At 37.0% G+C, this 12,896-nt stretch overlaps 1 protein-coding gene across 1 annotated transcript in view; it reads right to left on the reverse strand.

The window, feature by feature from the left end:
• The window catches only part of NIPBL (NIPBL cohesin loading factor), a 98,623-nt gene that overhangs the window by 22,166 nt on the left and 63,561 nt on the right, over nucleotides 1–12,896 (reverse strand). The window contains exons 22-31 of the mRNA XM_015816946.2: nucleotides 11,714–11,846; nucleotides 10,948–11,091; nucleotides 9,447–9,536; nucleotides 5,910–6,124; nucleotides 5,696–5,798; nucleotides 3,509–3,607; nucleotides 3,237–3,383; nucleotides 2,744–2,878; nucleotides 2,431–2,529; nucleotides 283–336 (exon numbers count right to left, since the gene is read on the reverse strand). Coding sequence (XP_015672432.1) covers nucleotides 283–336; nucleotides 2,431–2,529; nucleotides 2,744–2,878; nucleotides 3,237–3,383; nucleotides 3,509–3,607; nucleotides 5,696–5,798; nucleotides 5,910–6,124; nucleotides 9,447–9,536; nucleotides 10,948–11,091; nucleotides 11,714–11,846 — 1,219 coding nt within the window. The remainder of the gene's footprint in view (nucleotides 1–282; nucleotides 337–2,430; nucleotides 2,530–2,743; nucleotides 2,879–3,236; nucleotides 3,384–3,508; nucleotides 3,608–5,695; nucleotides 5,799–5,909; nucleotides 6,125–9,446; nucleotides 9,537–10,947; nucleotides 11,092–11,713; nucleotides 11,847–12,896) is intronic.

The raw sequence follows: 12,896 nt of genomic DNA on the forward strand, positions 1-12,896 counted from the left end.
GAACCAATATTCCCAAATACATTGGGAGAGAGATTTCTTTTCATTTCTTTTTTCTGGTTTTCCTATAAATCAGTAAGGAAATTATTCTTTTTATTGACAATGGGACCTCCTGAATTCTTATTAGTCTGCTAATTACCCGTTAAACTTTGTATTTCTTAATTTGAATATCCTTTTCCTATTTGCTGTGTTACTGAAAAGCTGCATCAATTCTGCTTGAAAAAAAATCAAAATAAAAGGTATTTTATTTCAATCAAGGTCCAGAATATCCAAATCATTACGTACATTCTGAAGAAGCTGTTCAAACCAATCATATCCTGTATCTTTACAAGCTGCAACCTATGAAAAAGTGTAAAATTTATTTGTGAATAAATTTAATATTTAATTGTTACTTTCTGAGTTCATATATTAATACACAAGAGAATATCTACATCAATTTTTCAGAAAGCTGTTCATAATCTATCAAAATTACCAAATTAGGGGAGAGGTAGAGTTTAGCTTAGAAACCTGTTATTTTGAACATAAAACGCTGAAGTAATACACAGGACAAATGATTTTACCCCAGAAGCTTAGTCTATGCACATATCAATACTATTTTCATAACACTATCTTGGCTGACATTTAACAGATTAAATCTCTATTGAAGCATTTGCATATCTTCAACTTTCATACAAAAAGTCATTTGTTTATTCCTAGTAAACAAGGAGTCCAAATAAAATGGACTGTTTTCAATAATCCTTAAATTAGGATCTTAGCTGAACTTGGTAGCATTATATAATGAAATTATATAATTTTCTTCTCCCATGTCATACTATTCCAATTTTTCTCACTAATTTTTAAAAATAGGAAAACTATGCTACAAGTTTTATAAACACAGACCTATTGGGAAACTTAAGTTCTATCTACATCATATTAATCTTGCCAATAAAAACAAACACCTTTAAAATATGTTGATAAATGCCTAAAAGCAGAAGAAAGTCATTAGCCACAAATATTGGATACACATATTGTGCTAAATTGTGGTCCAACTATAATTTCTTAGACAACACAACATATAACATAAAGTCTTACACCATGGCTTACAGACATAATGCCCAGGGTCAGACACTATCCAAAGACAAAATCCAACAAAGCACAGTGTAAAACAGTAGTACATAATGTATAGTTCACCAGATGTTGGCAGACTGTCCTTTTTATCATACTTTGCCCTTTTTCAGATAATTAGAGCTGATGAGAGACACAATTCAATCAAGTCTCTACCCTTCTCTACCCATGTGGCAATATAACTATTTTTCAGAACCCAACCATAAAAATGAAATATCTGTACTACAGGTAGCCCTTGCCCTATAATCATTCATTCAGCAACCATTTGAAGTTATGACAGCACTGAATTAATGGTGAATATGGCTGGTCCTTGGAGTTCCAGCTAACCCAACACTCCAGCAGTCATGTGCTTGTGAACTTGGAGCTTGACAATCCATTCACATGACCAGTTGACAAGTGCCCCATGATCACCATTTGCAATCTTTCCTGCCAGCTTCCCCAGAAAGTCAATGGGAAAGCCAAAAGGGAAGCTTACAAATTGCTGAGGCAAATCTCCCTCACGCATACCCCCTCCCCCAACCCCTCTATACTCATACTGCACTGGCCACTTGTACACTCATATGCAGCTTCCCTGATCCTTACTATGCTTCCCTCACACCCTCTCCGACTCACATCCTCATGTACATTTTCTGACCTGTTACGACATTTCTCGTGCACCGCCTCATATCCTCAATGATCTGCATGGAGCTTTTCTCATATATCCTTGCTGACCCTCCCTCACATACTCCAACACCTCGGCATACACTGCACCTCTGGTATACCCCCCACCTGCATGGTGATTCTTGCACTCCCCCTCCTCTCCCTGACCCATATTGTGCCCCTTGCATCCCCTAACCCTCTCCAACCTGTAACATGCCTCTAGTATATCCCCTAGCAACTTCCCCAATCCAACTCAGAACCTTTCTTTACCAAACCTGTCACACATCCTCCCTGTCCCCCTCCTGCACTCCTTCGCTCCCTCTTTGACCTAATAGCAGCCATTTACCTGCCTGTGGGTCTGGGACTTGTAAATTCCTGCTGGCTTCCTCAGTGACTTTGGTTGTGGGAAGCCAGCAGGAAGTTACCTCATCTAACAACGGTGGGATTCAGTTAACAATGACAATTGGGACTGTAGGAATTTCTGTAGCTAAGCAATGCTGTTACACTTTACACTTGCATTGTGTCCATCCAATTGCTGTTGAAACTCACGGACTACCTGTATTGCATTTGTTTGAGTAACACCAATGAAGAACACTTAGCCTTAAAAAGATGAAAAAGAAATACTAGGAAAATGTACTTGTGAACAATAAGACATAGAGTTTACTGCAACTGAAATAGTCCCATTCATACCACATCTGTGATGTTCAGGATTTTTCTGGTCATAGCTTCTTTGTCATTATGTGGGGTTGGAGTGAACCATAATTTCTGGAATGTCTCATTTACCAATTTCTGTAAACAAAAATATATCTATTAAGAAAATTAACTTGCTAAACCTTAAAGAGAAGTATAAATTTCAATAAGCAGCATTATTATCACTACTAGCCATGCTAGAGCAACATTTCTCACAAGAGCTAAGCTCAATTTAATGTGAATGTAGAAGTCAAGAAAAAGTAAAATCTAAGCAAGCTATAACAGAAGCAATACATGCTGCATTTTCATATACCTTAATGCCTTCTTCATCATTAACTCTGCGAATCATTTTCACACACATTTCTGTAATTTTGGGAAAGGTTGGTTGTTCAATGCAGATATCTCTAAGAATCTTTATTACTCTTTTTCTGACACTGATACCAGTATCCTAAGGGACGGAAAAGAAGACTTTAGAATAGAATAGAGCTGGAAGGGACCTTGGAGGTCTTCTAGTCCAGCCCCCTGCTCAACATACATATGTTTTCTATAATTTACAACACTGCATACTATTAACTAAAAAGAAAATAAAAAACAGATATAAAAACTTTAATAGCAACTAATATGAGTTGATACATTATGGTTATATGGTGCATTTTTTAAAAAAAAGTTTCTGCAAATGACAACGTTCTCCTAATCTACCATAATAAAATCCAAAAGGCTTGGATTAACAAAAACTGTAACTGTGTTTCAAATTTCAGTCTATAAATGCTTATATATGAAAGAGGAAAATGTAAAACTATTCATACCAGTATTCGCTCAATCAGCATGTCATAATACTGTTCGGCAAGCTGTGGTCGACAAAGCACAAACCGACCCAATAGCTCCACAGCTGCTTCTCGCACACTCGTGGAATTATCCATTAACCGTCCATGAACACCACGTTGCATATCCAACTATAAACAACAAGCAAAATTAAAAGGCACATAAACAAAACCAGAAGAGCTGCTAGAAAGAATAAATACAAATGTATGGTTAGAGATTGTCTCTCTCTCTTTCTGTCTCTCACACTTTTTCTTACCCTGGCTAGAATGCTGGGGTCTACAGCAACAACTTCAGACAAACACTTCATGGCTTTTGTTCGAACAGCTATTGCATTTTCACCAAGTACACGCAGAATCTATTTTCAAAAAAAGGGATTTGTTAAGCACTGCTTATTAGTTTCTGAAAACGAAACGAGTGGAAACATGCTAGGATTAAAGCAAAATGAAAAGTAGCTATTTAGCTATCTGTCATAACCTTGCAAAGAGAATATTCTATGCATTATAACAATATCTGACATCAATACCTGGCAAAATCCTTGAAGGGCTAATCAAGGAATGGACTTGTGAACTCTTAGTTTCTAACCGATTATTACCAGAAGCCAGCATTGATTTGTTCAAAATAGGTGCCAGACAAATCCTACTGTTTTCTTGTAGAGGGCTGGCATTCCTTTGACATTGTGACTAGATTAGTAGACAAAGTAAATACTGTGTTCTTAAACTTCAGTAAAGCATTTGATAAGTTAGACCATAGACTCCTTGAAAAATGTGAGATGAATGATCCCACTATCAGATAGCTTCGCTTTTGACTGAACCATAGCCAACACATGATCCTTAATGGGTCTATGTCCACATAGAGGGAGGAATGCAGTGGAATATCTCAGCATTCAATATTGAGCCAAGTACTCTTTATTATCTTCATAAATATATCAGTTAAGGAAATAGAAAGGCTGTTCATAAAATCTACACAAGATACAAAGACTGAGTGAGGGGACTGCTAACACCCTAGAAGAGGGGCTCAAGATTCAAATTTTCCCTCTTCTATTTATCAACTACATGAAGCTGTTGGGCAAGATCATCCATTGACATGGTATAAGTATCATCAATGTAAGGATGATGCATATTATGCTTCTTCACCCTGGCCAGTGATTTTTCCCCTAGCATCTGGAGGCTGCAGGAATCCGGATGGGGAAGAACAGATTTAAGTTTAATCCTGCTAAGATTCAATGCTGTGGGTCTTAGCTACTTCCCACCCCCTCCATGTGATAGTATTAAATCTAGATGTGGGTATCATTCCCCCAGACAGAAAAGATACACAGTTTGAGATTTGGCAGCTGCAACCAGAAAAGCCTTTGCAGAAAACCATCTGATCTGCCAAGTGCATGTTCTTAAATTGTCCAGGTCCAATTCAAGGGTATGTTTACCACTTATGAAATCCTACATAGTACAGGATTATTTACAGGACCACCGAGCTTTAATTAACCTTGCCTGTCCCACAAGATCTAATAGGGTTGACATACTTTTGAGTTTTTTCTATGAAGCAATACCACATGATGGGATGTAGGAAGCATGCCTTCTTTGTTATGGGACTTGCCCTATGGAACAGCATACTCTCAAGATGCAACAGGTTGTAATCCTGAGGGCCTTTCAATAGACTTTGAAAACATGATTTTTACTCTGGACATTGGAGAAAGTTGCTAAATTCTCAAAGCAGGGGTCCTCAATCCCTGGTCTGTTGCCCAGTGCCAAGCTGGGGCCAGTTTGGAACTGGGCCGCACAAGCGATGGGCAAGTGTGCAAAGCTGCATTTGTGCAAGCGATACATGTAAAGGACAAATCATCCCCTCCCCCCCCGCCAGTCCACAGAGCCAGAAAGGTTGAGGACCGCTGTTCTAAAGGTTAACAGAATTATTATGGTTAACTGTATTATATTTTTCCCTTTTGATTCACTTATTTTTGTTCATTTGTTCTTAATTCAATGTCCAAAATTTTAATTAAGTTTGGCAGGTGTATAAACTGATTAAACAGAGAGTCCAGATTGGAAAAAAATGTTGGTTGTCTATGTCTGATAATTCATTCCCCAAGAAATATGCACAATCACTTTGTTAAATTAGGATTATATTTATGACAGTACTATAACAATAGCAAACAAGATACAGCTCACATCCCTAATAATAAATGCAAATCAATAAAGGTGAAGTTCATGAAAAGGTGTTATCCTTCCTTATCCTTCTAGGACAATGATTCAATTTAATTATCACATGTATAGAATGAATTATATTTTAGGAAGGTATAAAAGGCATGCAGGATAAATAAAAATAAAAAAAAGAATCATGGAAACATGTGGTGTTATCACAGCCTATTAAATACCTATGCTCAGCAATGAACAAATCTTGCATAAGTGCTTGGAATCAGAAAACAATCTACATTTCAATCTGCACAATTTACCTGTGTCAAATAAATATCGAAGCTCTGGGCAAACGGCCTCATAGAGGCCAAATAGCGTACAACCAAGCAAGAATCTTCATAGTCCACAGTGTCAGAATTTATCCTGTAACCAATTGCAGATAATTATTTTAGACTTTAAAAATACACCAATACAAGTAAGCCAAATAGAGCCTTAAAATAAACTTGTTTTTACCGAACAGTCCAGAAAACTCACCTTAATGTACTAAACTGAGATGGTGCTGTTTTAATGATATTTCGAAGGAATTTTTTGCGACTTTCTGCTCGGTGCATAATTTGTCCTGTTGTCTCAATCTCTTTTGAATGGTGAGTTCCTTCAGATGAATCTTCATCCTTCTGAGATTTCATTGCTTTCTCAGTCTCCATAGTGGTATCCCGAAACCACTGAGCTATATAAAATTTCCGAGAAAACTGGTATAATAGGACCATGAATGGGAACAAAGAGAAATGTCAGAGGCTGTTCAATTAAAAAATGTTTTCAGTATTATTTCTTGTTCCACCATTTTTAGATTAAATGTATGTTTATGCATATATAGATACGTAGATATAGCTATAGCTATAGTTATATAGATATACATTTAATTTATGTAAGCCACCTTGAATATTATGGGAAAAGAAAACTGGGCTATGAATTTTCCTAATAATTAATTATTATTTTAAAAATATTAATATAATTCAAGAGAGCTACTACCAGTTAATGCAGATACAGGTAATCCTCATCTAGTGACCTCAGAGCTACTTATCACCCAGTTCTGTAGTTCCAACAGCAGCGTACACACCCCAATTATATGGTTGCATTTTGAGTGCTTGGCAACCAGTTTGCATTTATGGCCGTTTGCAGCATCCCCCAATCTTCTGACCACAATTTTCAGCAGTAAAATCAGGCACAGTCATGTGTTGATCTGCTTAATGAGCACCACATTACCATTATAATTCCAGGTTCAATTACAGTCCTTAAGTCAAAGGCTACCTGTATCTACATCCAGATATTTTAAGCCACCTTCAATCAGCCCCAGCCAGCATAGCAACTGGTGAGGAAAGATGGAATTGGCCTTAATCTGAAAAAATCTAAATTGAGAAAATCAGCTGTAAACAATACTGCATGAAATGGACTAGTGGCACACTGGAAATAAGGCAAATTTCTATAGTCACTGAACTGGAACCTTCTACAAGAAAAGCAGCATTATGTATTATACAGGTAGTTCTTGATTTTTGACCAGTCTTGGAATTGGTGTTTTATGACCTATAAAGCACTTCCAGGCACTATAAAACATTGTGCTGCCCGTATGGTCACACAAATACATTTCATGCGCACTTACCAGTTCCCAAGTGCTCCATGAAGATCTGAGCTCCATTTCTGCAGCCCAGCTGAGGCATTCTCTTCCACATCAGGAAGAGTGCTGGAAAGCTAGTGAATGCCAACGTAGAAAGGTTTCTAGCCTTCAGAATGATGTTGTTGTCTAGCTTTCTAACCCTAGGAAGACTAGAAAACCAGTGAATGGTACCTTTCTTAAGGCTAAAAGCATTTCTAACCCTTTAGAATGACCACATTCAGTAGCTTTTCTAGCTTTCCTAGGCTAGGAAAGATAGCAAATATGATCATTCTCATGAGGAGTCTCTGGTGTTCTCTGAGCTTGCTTGTTTTTTTGCAGACGTTTCATTACCCAAACTAGGTGACATCATCAGTGCTAGTCCTCATCAGTTGATAGTTCTCATGATTGTTTGGGAGGCCTTTTCTCCAAATCACACTATTCAAAGAAGGAGCCTTCCAACAATCATGAGAATGGGGCTCACTTGCAGGATGGCACAAGGCAGCCTCAGTAGGAAGGCCATGCCTCACATTGGCTAGACTGCAACTGCAGAAAAAGGCAAAGGTAAGTGAAACCAGGCATGATGGGGTGATGAGAGGGCCTAGGCCACCCTGGTGTTGTGGGACAGGGAGAGGGCCCTTTCTTTGGCACTCCAGGGACAATTGAGAGCATCCTGACATATTGCATTACAGTCTGGCTTGGAAGCATCACTACTTCAGAGAGGAAGGCAGTGCAAAGAGTAGTGAGGATGGCAGAAAAGATTATTGGCAGTTCCCTCCCTTCCATCCAGGACATAGCATATAAGCACTGCTTGAGCAGGGTCTGCAGGATTGTTTGGGACACTACACACCCTCTTCATGACCTGTTTTCCTTGTTCTGGGAGGAGGTTTCATGGTATCCGAAGCAGAACATCCAGATTCAGTCACAGTTTTGCTCCATACAGTACTAGCCTTGTGAACTCTCAAGCTTCCCCCTTCTGCTATGTATTCAAGATGGACAGTGATTAATATGTATATGTATTTATATGTAAGGGTGTAAGCATATACATATGTTGTATATAGCATGTTTATATGTGTGTTATAGATGTGTACACTTTTGAGAACAAGCAGCAGAATTTCATTTTTAATGTGTGCCAGTGTGCCTACGGTAAAATATGACAATAAAGCTTATCTTATCTATCTTATCTTATCCAGTTAACAACCCACATGATTGCTTAACAACTGCAACTTGGAGAGCTAGGATTGAGGTCATTGAGCAAAATGGTTATGCGGTGTCTCGCTTAACGACACCTTCAGTCAACCACTGAGATTCCAATCCCAATTGTGATCATAAGTCAAGTACTACCTGTATTATCTTATTATTTTACAAAATTAAACTAATAATATAAATACATACATATTGAAGTATCAGTAGAATCTCAAATCTCATAAGCCAGTGATGGCGAACCTTTTAGAGACCGAGTGCCCAAACTGCAACCCAAAACCCACTTATGCATTGTCGGGTGCTAGGTGGGTGTGGTCCATTGGGTGGGTGTGGCCCACTGGGTGGGCGTGGCTGCAGTGGTAACAGCAGACTGGGTGGGACTAAAAAGTTTAATCAATCAATTCCAACTTTGCAAGATCTTTTTTTTTCCCGCAAGAAGTTGAAATTGACTGGTTGAACCTTTTTTTTTTTTGTACACAGCGGTGGAGGCCTAAAGCGAAAAGGTTTTATAAAATCCAGCTGAAGGCCTAGGACTGGGGCGACGGTGCGTGTGCCCACAGAGAGGGCTCTGAGTGCCGCCTCTGGCACCCGTGCCATAGGTTCGCCACCACTGTCATAAGCATAGCAAATACAAAAAACAAAAGTGAAAAAATCCAAAAATGATGCTATAAACAGAACAAATGCCAGAATCTTAATTATATTGTTCAAAGTAATATAATCAGATATTTGCAATCTGAGGGTTATTTTGAATTAGCTTAAAATTATGCAGCTATATAATTGAATGCTACCTTTAGGACTGTGGAATAATCGGGATAATCAAGAAATAAACATGACATTCAGGTTCTGCCTTATCCATGAAAGCCAACTGGATGACCTTGGGCTCTTTCAGTCCAACTCAACACATGGGGTTGTTGTTGTGGGGAAAATAGGAGGACAAAGGTGTAATATGTTCGCCACCTTGGGTTATTTGCATAGAGGTGGGATATAAATAATCAAAATAAATAAAAAATAATAAGTGACTGAGGCCCACAGTAGACTAAAAACCCCTAAAACCCATCCAAGTTGGCTGTCTGAGGCCTGAGTAAGGAGCAGTGTGAAAGGAAAATACCAACATCCTTTTAAGTGAAAAACAAATGCAGAATATATATGAGCCCAAAGACTTGCTGCCTAGTTTTACTGGGAAAAATTATTTTAAACCAACTTTTATTTTAACAACCTACCAATAATGATGCATCAGTTTCTGTATTTTCTTCCAAATAATCTAGTAATGCCTTTTGCAACTGTTGGATTTCATCTTCACCTCCTGAGACCTGTAAAACATAGCAATAAATGTATTATACCTGTGTTGAGTAACTTGAGGCATGTTAGAAATTTAGACAGAAATAATTTGCAATTAGGAGCATGATGGCTCTCATGGTTAGGATGCTAGGTTGGAGGTTAGCAAGCCCATGTTTGAGACCTGAGTGCTTCCGTGGGGCAGGGTGAGCTCTCGTCTTCACTACAGCTCCTGCCAGGGACATAAAAGGAGACCCTAAATGGGCATCCCCCAGTCAACGGTGCTGTCACCGGCTAACCCTTTCAACCAGGAAGCACTTTGATGCAAACTTGCAATCTCCATTTCCTCTCTTTTGAAATAATTTGCCAACATTGTTAGAAATGAGTCCTCCCTCTCTTATTATTATGTATGCTCAGAGAAATACTAGTAATGGTTGATGAATCTTAAAGCTAGGAATGGAGGTGTCCTTCTATACAGCTTCAGAAAGGGGACAATTTTAAGGAATTGGCAAATATTGCAGCTAACCTTATAAATGAATCCTGTTAATGATTGTTTCACCAGTTCATAACAGAAGCAGATAATATACAAAACTGGACTACTTGAAGAAAGTTGCTTACTGAAGATAAGCATCATAGCTCTATAAAAATCTTATCTACATAGAAAATTTCTGGTTCTATAGAATATAATACATTTATGATTTTAATGAATGGTAGAAATGAGATATTAGAATTCAATACCAATTCATTTTTGTTTATTAAAAAAATAGTCTTTCCAGTTACTGTAATTGCCCCAAAATATTATCTTCCAAATGAGATTGAATCCATGAATTCAATCTATTTGCCCATGATATTTAAAGAATCAGAGAAAAAATATGTGTATTTAACATGTTATATTGTGATGGAATGGACAAAACCTGATCACAGAAGTGAGCTGGTAGAAAATAGGTAGATTTTTTTCATATCCTGATTTTTCATGAAGGAGAAAAGAAGGTTGAAATGAGCTAAGGAGATGGCAAAGCCAGATGGGTGACCTTGGGCCAGTCACTTTCTTTCAGTCCTAGGAAGGAGGCAATGGCAAATTACTTTTAAAATCTTGCCAAGAAAACTACAGAAACTTGTCCAGACAGCTGACTTCAAATAAATCAATACTCAGAATCTTCCAGTTTCTCACTTGATGCCTTTATCACTACACCAAACTGGCTCTCCTCTCAATATTACTATTGTTAAATTGATTAAAATAAGAAACATCAAAAAGTTTCTACTAAGAATAATTCAACAACATGGATGTGTCACAAAACCAAAAATAATTTGTTTCTGACAATACACATATTCAGTCTCATGTTACTTTTTATTATACTTTAGTATACATCTTAGTAAAAATATTTTTATTATAATATTCAAACATTATTCAAACATTTTTCCTTAGAACCAAGAAAAGCACGAAACCTGTTTTAAAATTCGGGCTATAGATCCTTGATCCATTTTGCTAGTAACTGCATCTTTTCTCAATCGTGCTGCTACAGTTCCAAGATAGTCAAGTGATGCCACTCTCAAAGCCATCTCTGTTGATTTATTACTGAATTGATGAACCTAACAAAAACACAACACTTTTGTCACACCCGTTTTCTCTCCCTCAAAATGCTTTGTACATTGCCTGATCTTTTCCAAAAAATATGGTAACAGAAGCAGCTTTAGAAGCTTATGCACTCATGTCTAGGTTGCACATAAGCACAAGCAGTTATTTAAAAGTTAAAAGTAAACAACTTATTCTTTTTTATTATCTGCACAAATGCTACTGGATGAAGGTTTGTATCTTGGTGCATCTTTTGAAAGTGTTATCTAACTGATTAAAGCTGGCCATAACAAATTAATCAACACTAGGAATTTAATTTCTTATAAAACTGAAATAAACTCCAAACATACAAATTTAAATATGATGCTTTCAAATTAGAACTGAATTGCACATCAGATTTATTTTTTAACTACCCACTTTCCTTAAATTTGAGGAAATATTTTAGATAGTCTGGGATCTGGGGCTGTTATGACAATCCTTCAGAATTAAGAAAAAAGTAGAAGATGCACCTATAAGAATGCACACTGAGACTGAGCTTTTCACCAAAAACATCTGAGTTTCAGAATGATGTACTAAGCTGTGATGAAGAACAAGTCTTTGTTAAAGTGCAAACATTTTTTTAAAAATCCATATACTTACTAGTAATCTTCCCAATAAACTAAGTAGCAATTCTGCAGCTGGCCATTCTGGTTTATTGACAGTGGAAAGAAGATCTTGAACAAAGTTCTCAAAAAGTGGTCTATAATCCTCTTCACCTTGTTTGCTGCCACATCTGATGAAAAAAATGAGAATGGGAAGCATATTAAACACAAACTACATTATAAACTTGGGAATTTTCAAAGTAAATGAAGTTGGAAGTTAAAATAATTCCAATAATCAAAAATATTTATTATATCAGTTAAATGGGTCAAATAATAATCCTGTCATTTGGTAGTGATATAGAACATGGCAAGATTATTTATATATTTAAAATATTTCTATTCTGCTAATTTTCCAATTTTTTAGGCAACATATAATAAAAAGACACTCATTTCTGAAAAGTAAAATACCTGCATATTCAATATCAATATATAAAAGTAACCAGTAGAAAAATACAATAGCAATCATTTTAAAGGTTAAATTAAAAAAAAAAGTTTAAAAACAAGGATTATACACCAAAGCTTCCTCTGAAGCAGAAAATAGCAATTACTTCTGAAAGAGTGTTAGCAAAAAAGACATGTGTCTCTTAAAACCAGTTTCAGAGCTTAAGTGCAGTAAAAAGTACCCTCTGCTCAGTTTCAATTTCATGGATTGTTGAAATGTGACAGAGGACCTCTAAAGATCTCTATAAGGCAGGAATTGGGCTGTCCTTCCAATATCTTTCGCCTGTATCAGGGCTTTAAAAAACATCGCCAGCAACATTATTTGATTTTATCCAATTTCTGAACTGAACAAACATTTGAATAGAAAGGGATGACTAGGCTAAATCTAACATAATTCAACCTCCCTTTGCAAGAAATTGTTATTTATCTATAACTACAATTCTTCAAGGGATCATCTGTAAATTCACTTATGGGTTATGCTAAGCATTTCTTACAACATTCTGCAGCAGTGTTTCTCAGTCTGGACAAATTCAATATGTGCAGATACTCAAGTTCCAGATATGGCAGTTGTGGCTACTCTAGCTGAGGAATTATGTGAACTGAAGTCCATACATGTGGAAGTCACCAAGATTGAGAAGCACCATTCCAGTGCTTACAGAATTGTTTGGGGACAGCCTTGCCCATCACACATGTTATGTCTCAAAAATCCTTCACTAACACTAACACAGAAAATCCAAAGA

The sequence above is a fragment of the Protobothrops mucrosquamatus genome, unplaced genomic scaffold (assembly GCF_001527695.2).
Source record: "Protobothrops mucrosquamatus isolate PMUCROS unplaced genomic scaffold, P.Mucros_1.0 scaffold533, whole genome shotgun sequence".
NCBI classification, from domain to species: Eukaryota; Metazoa; Chordata; class Lepidosauria; order Squamata; family Viperidae; genus Protobothrops; species Protobothrops mucrosquamatus.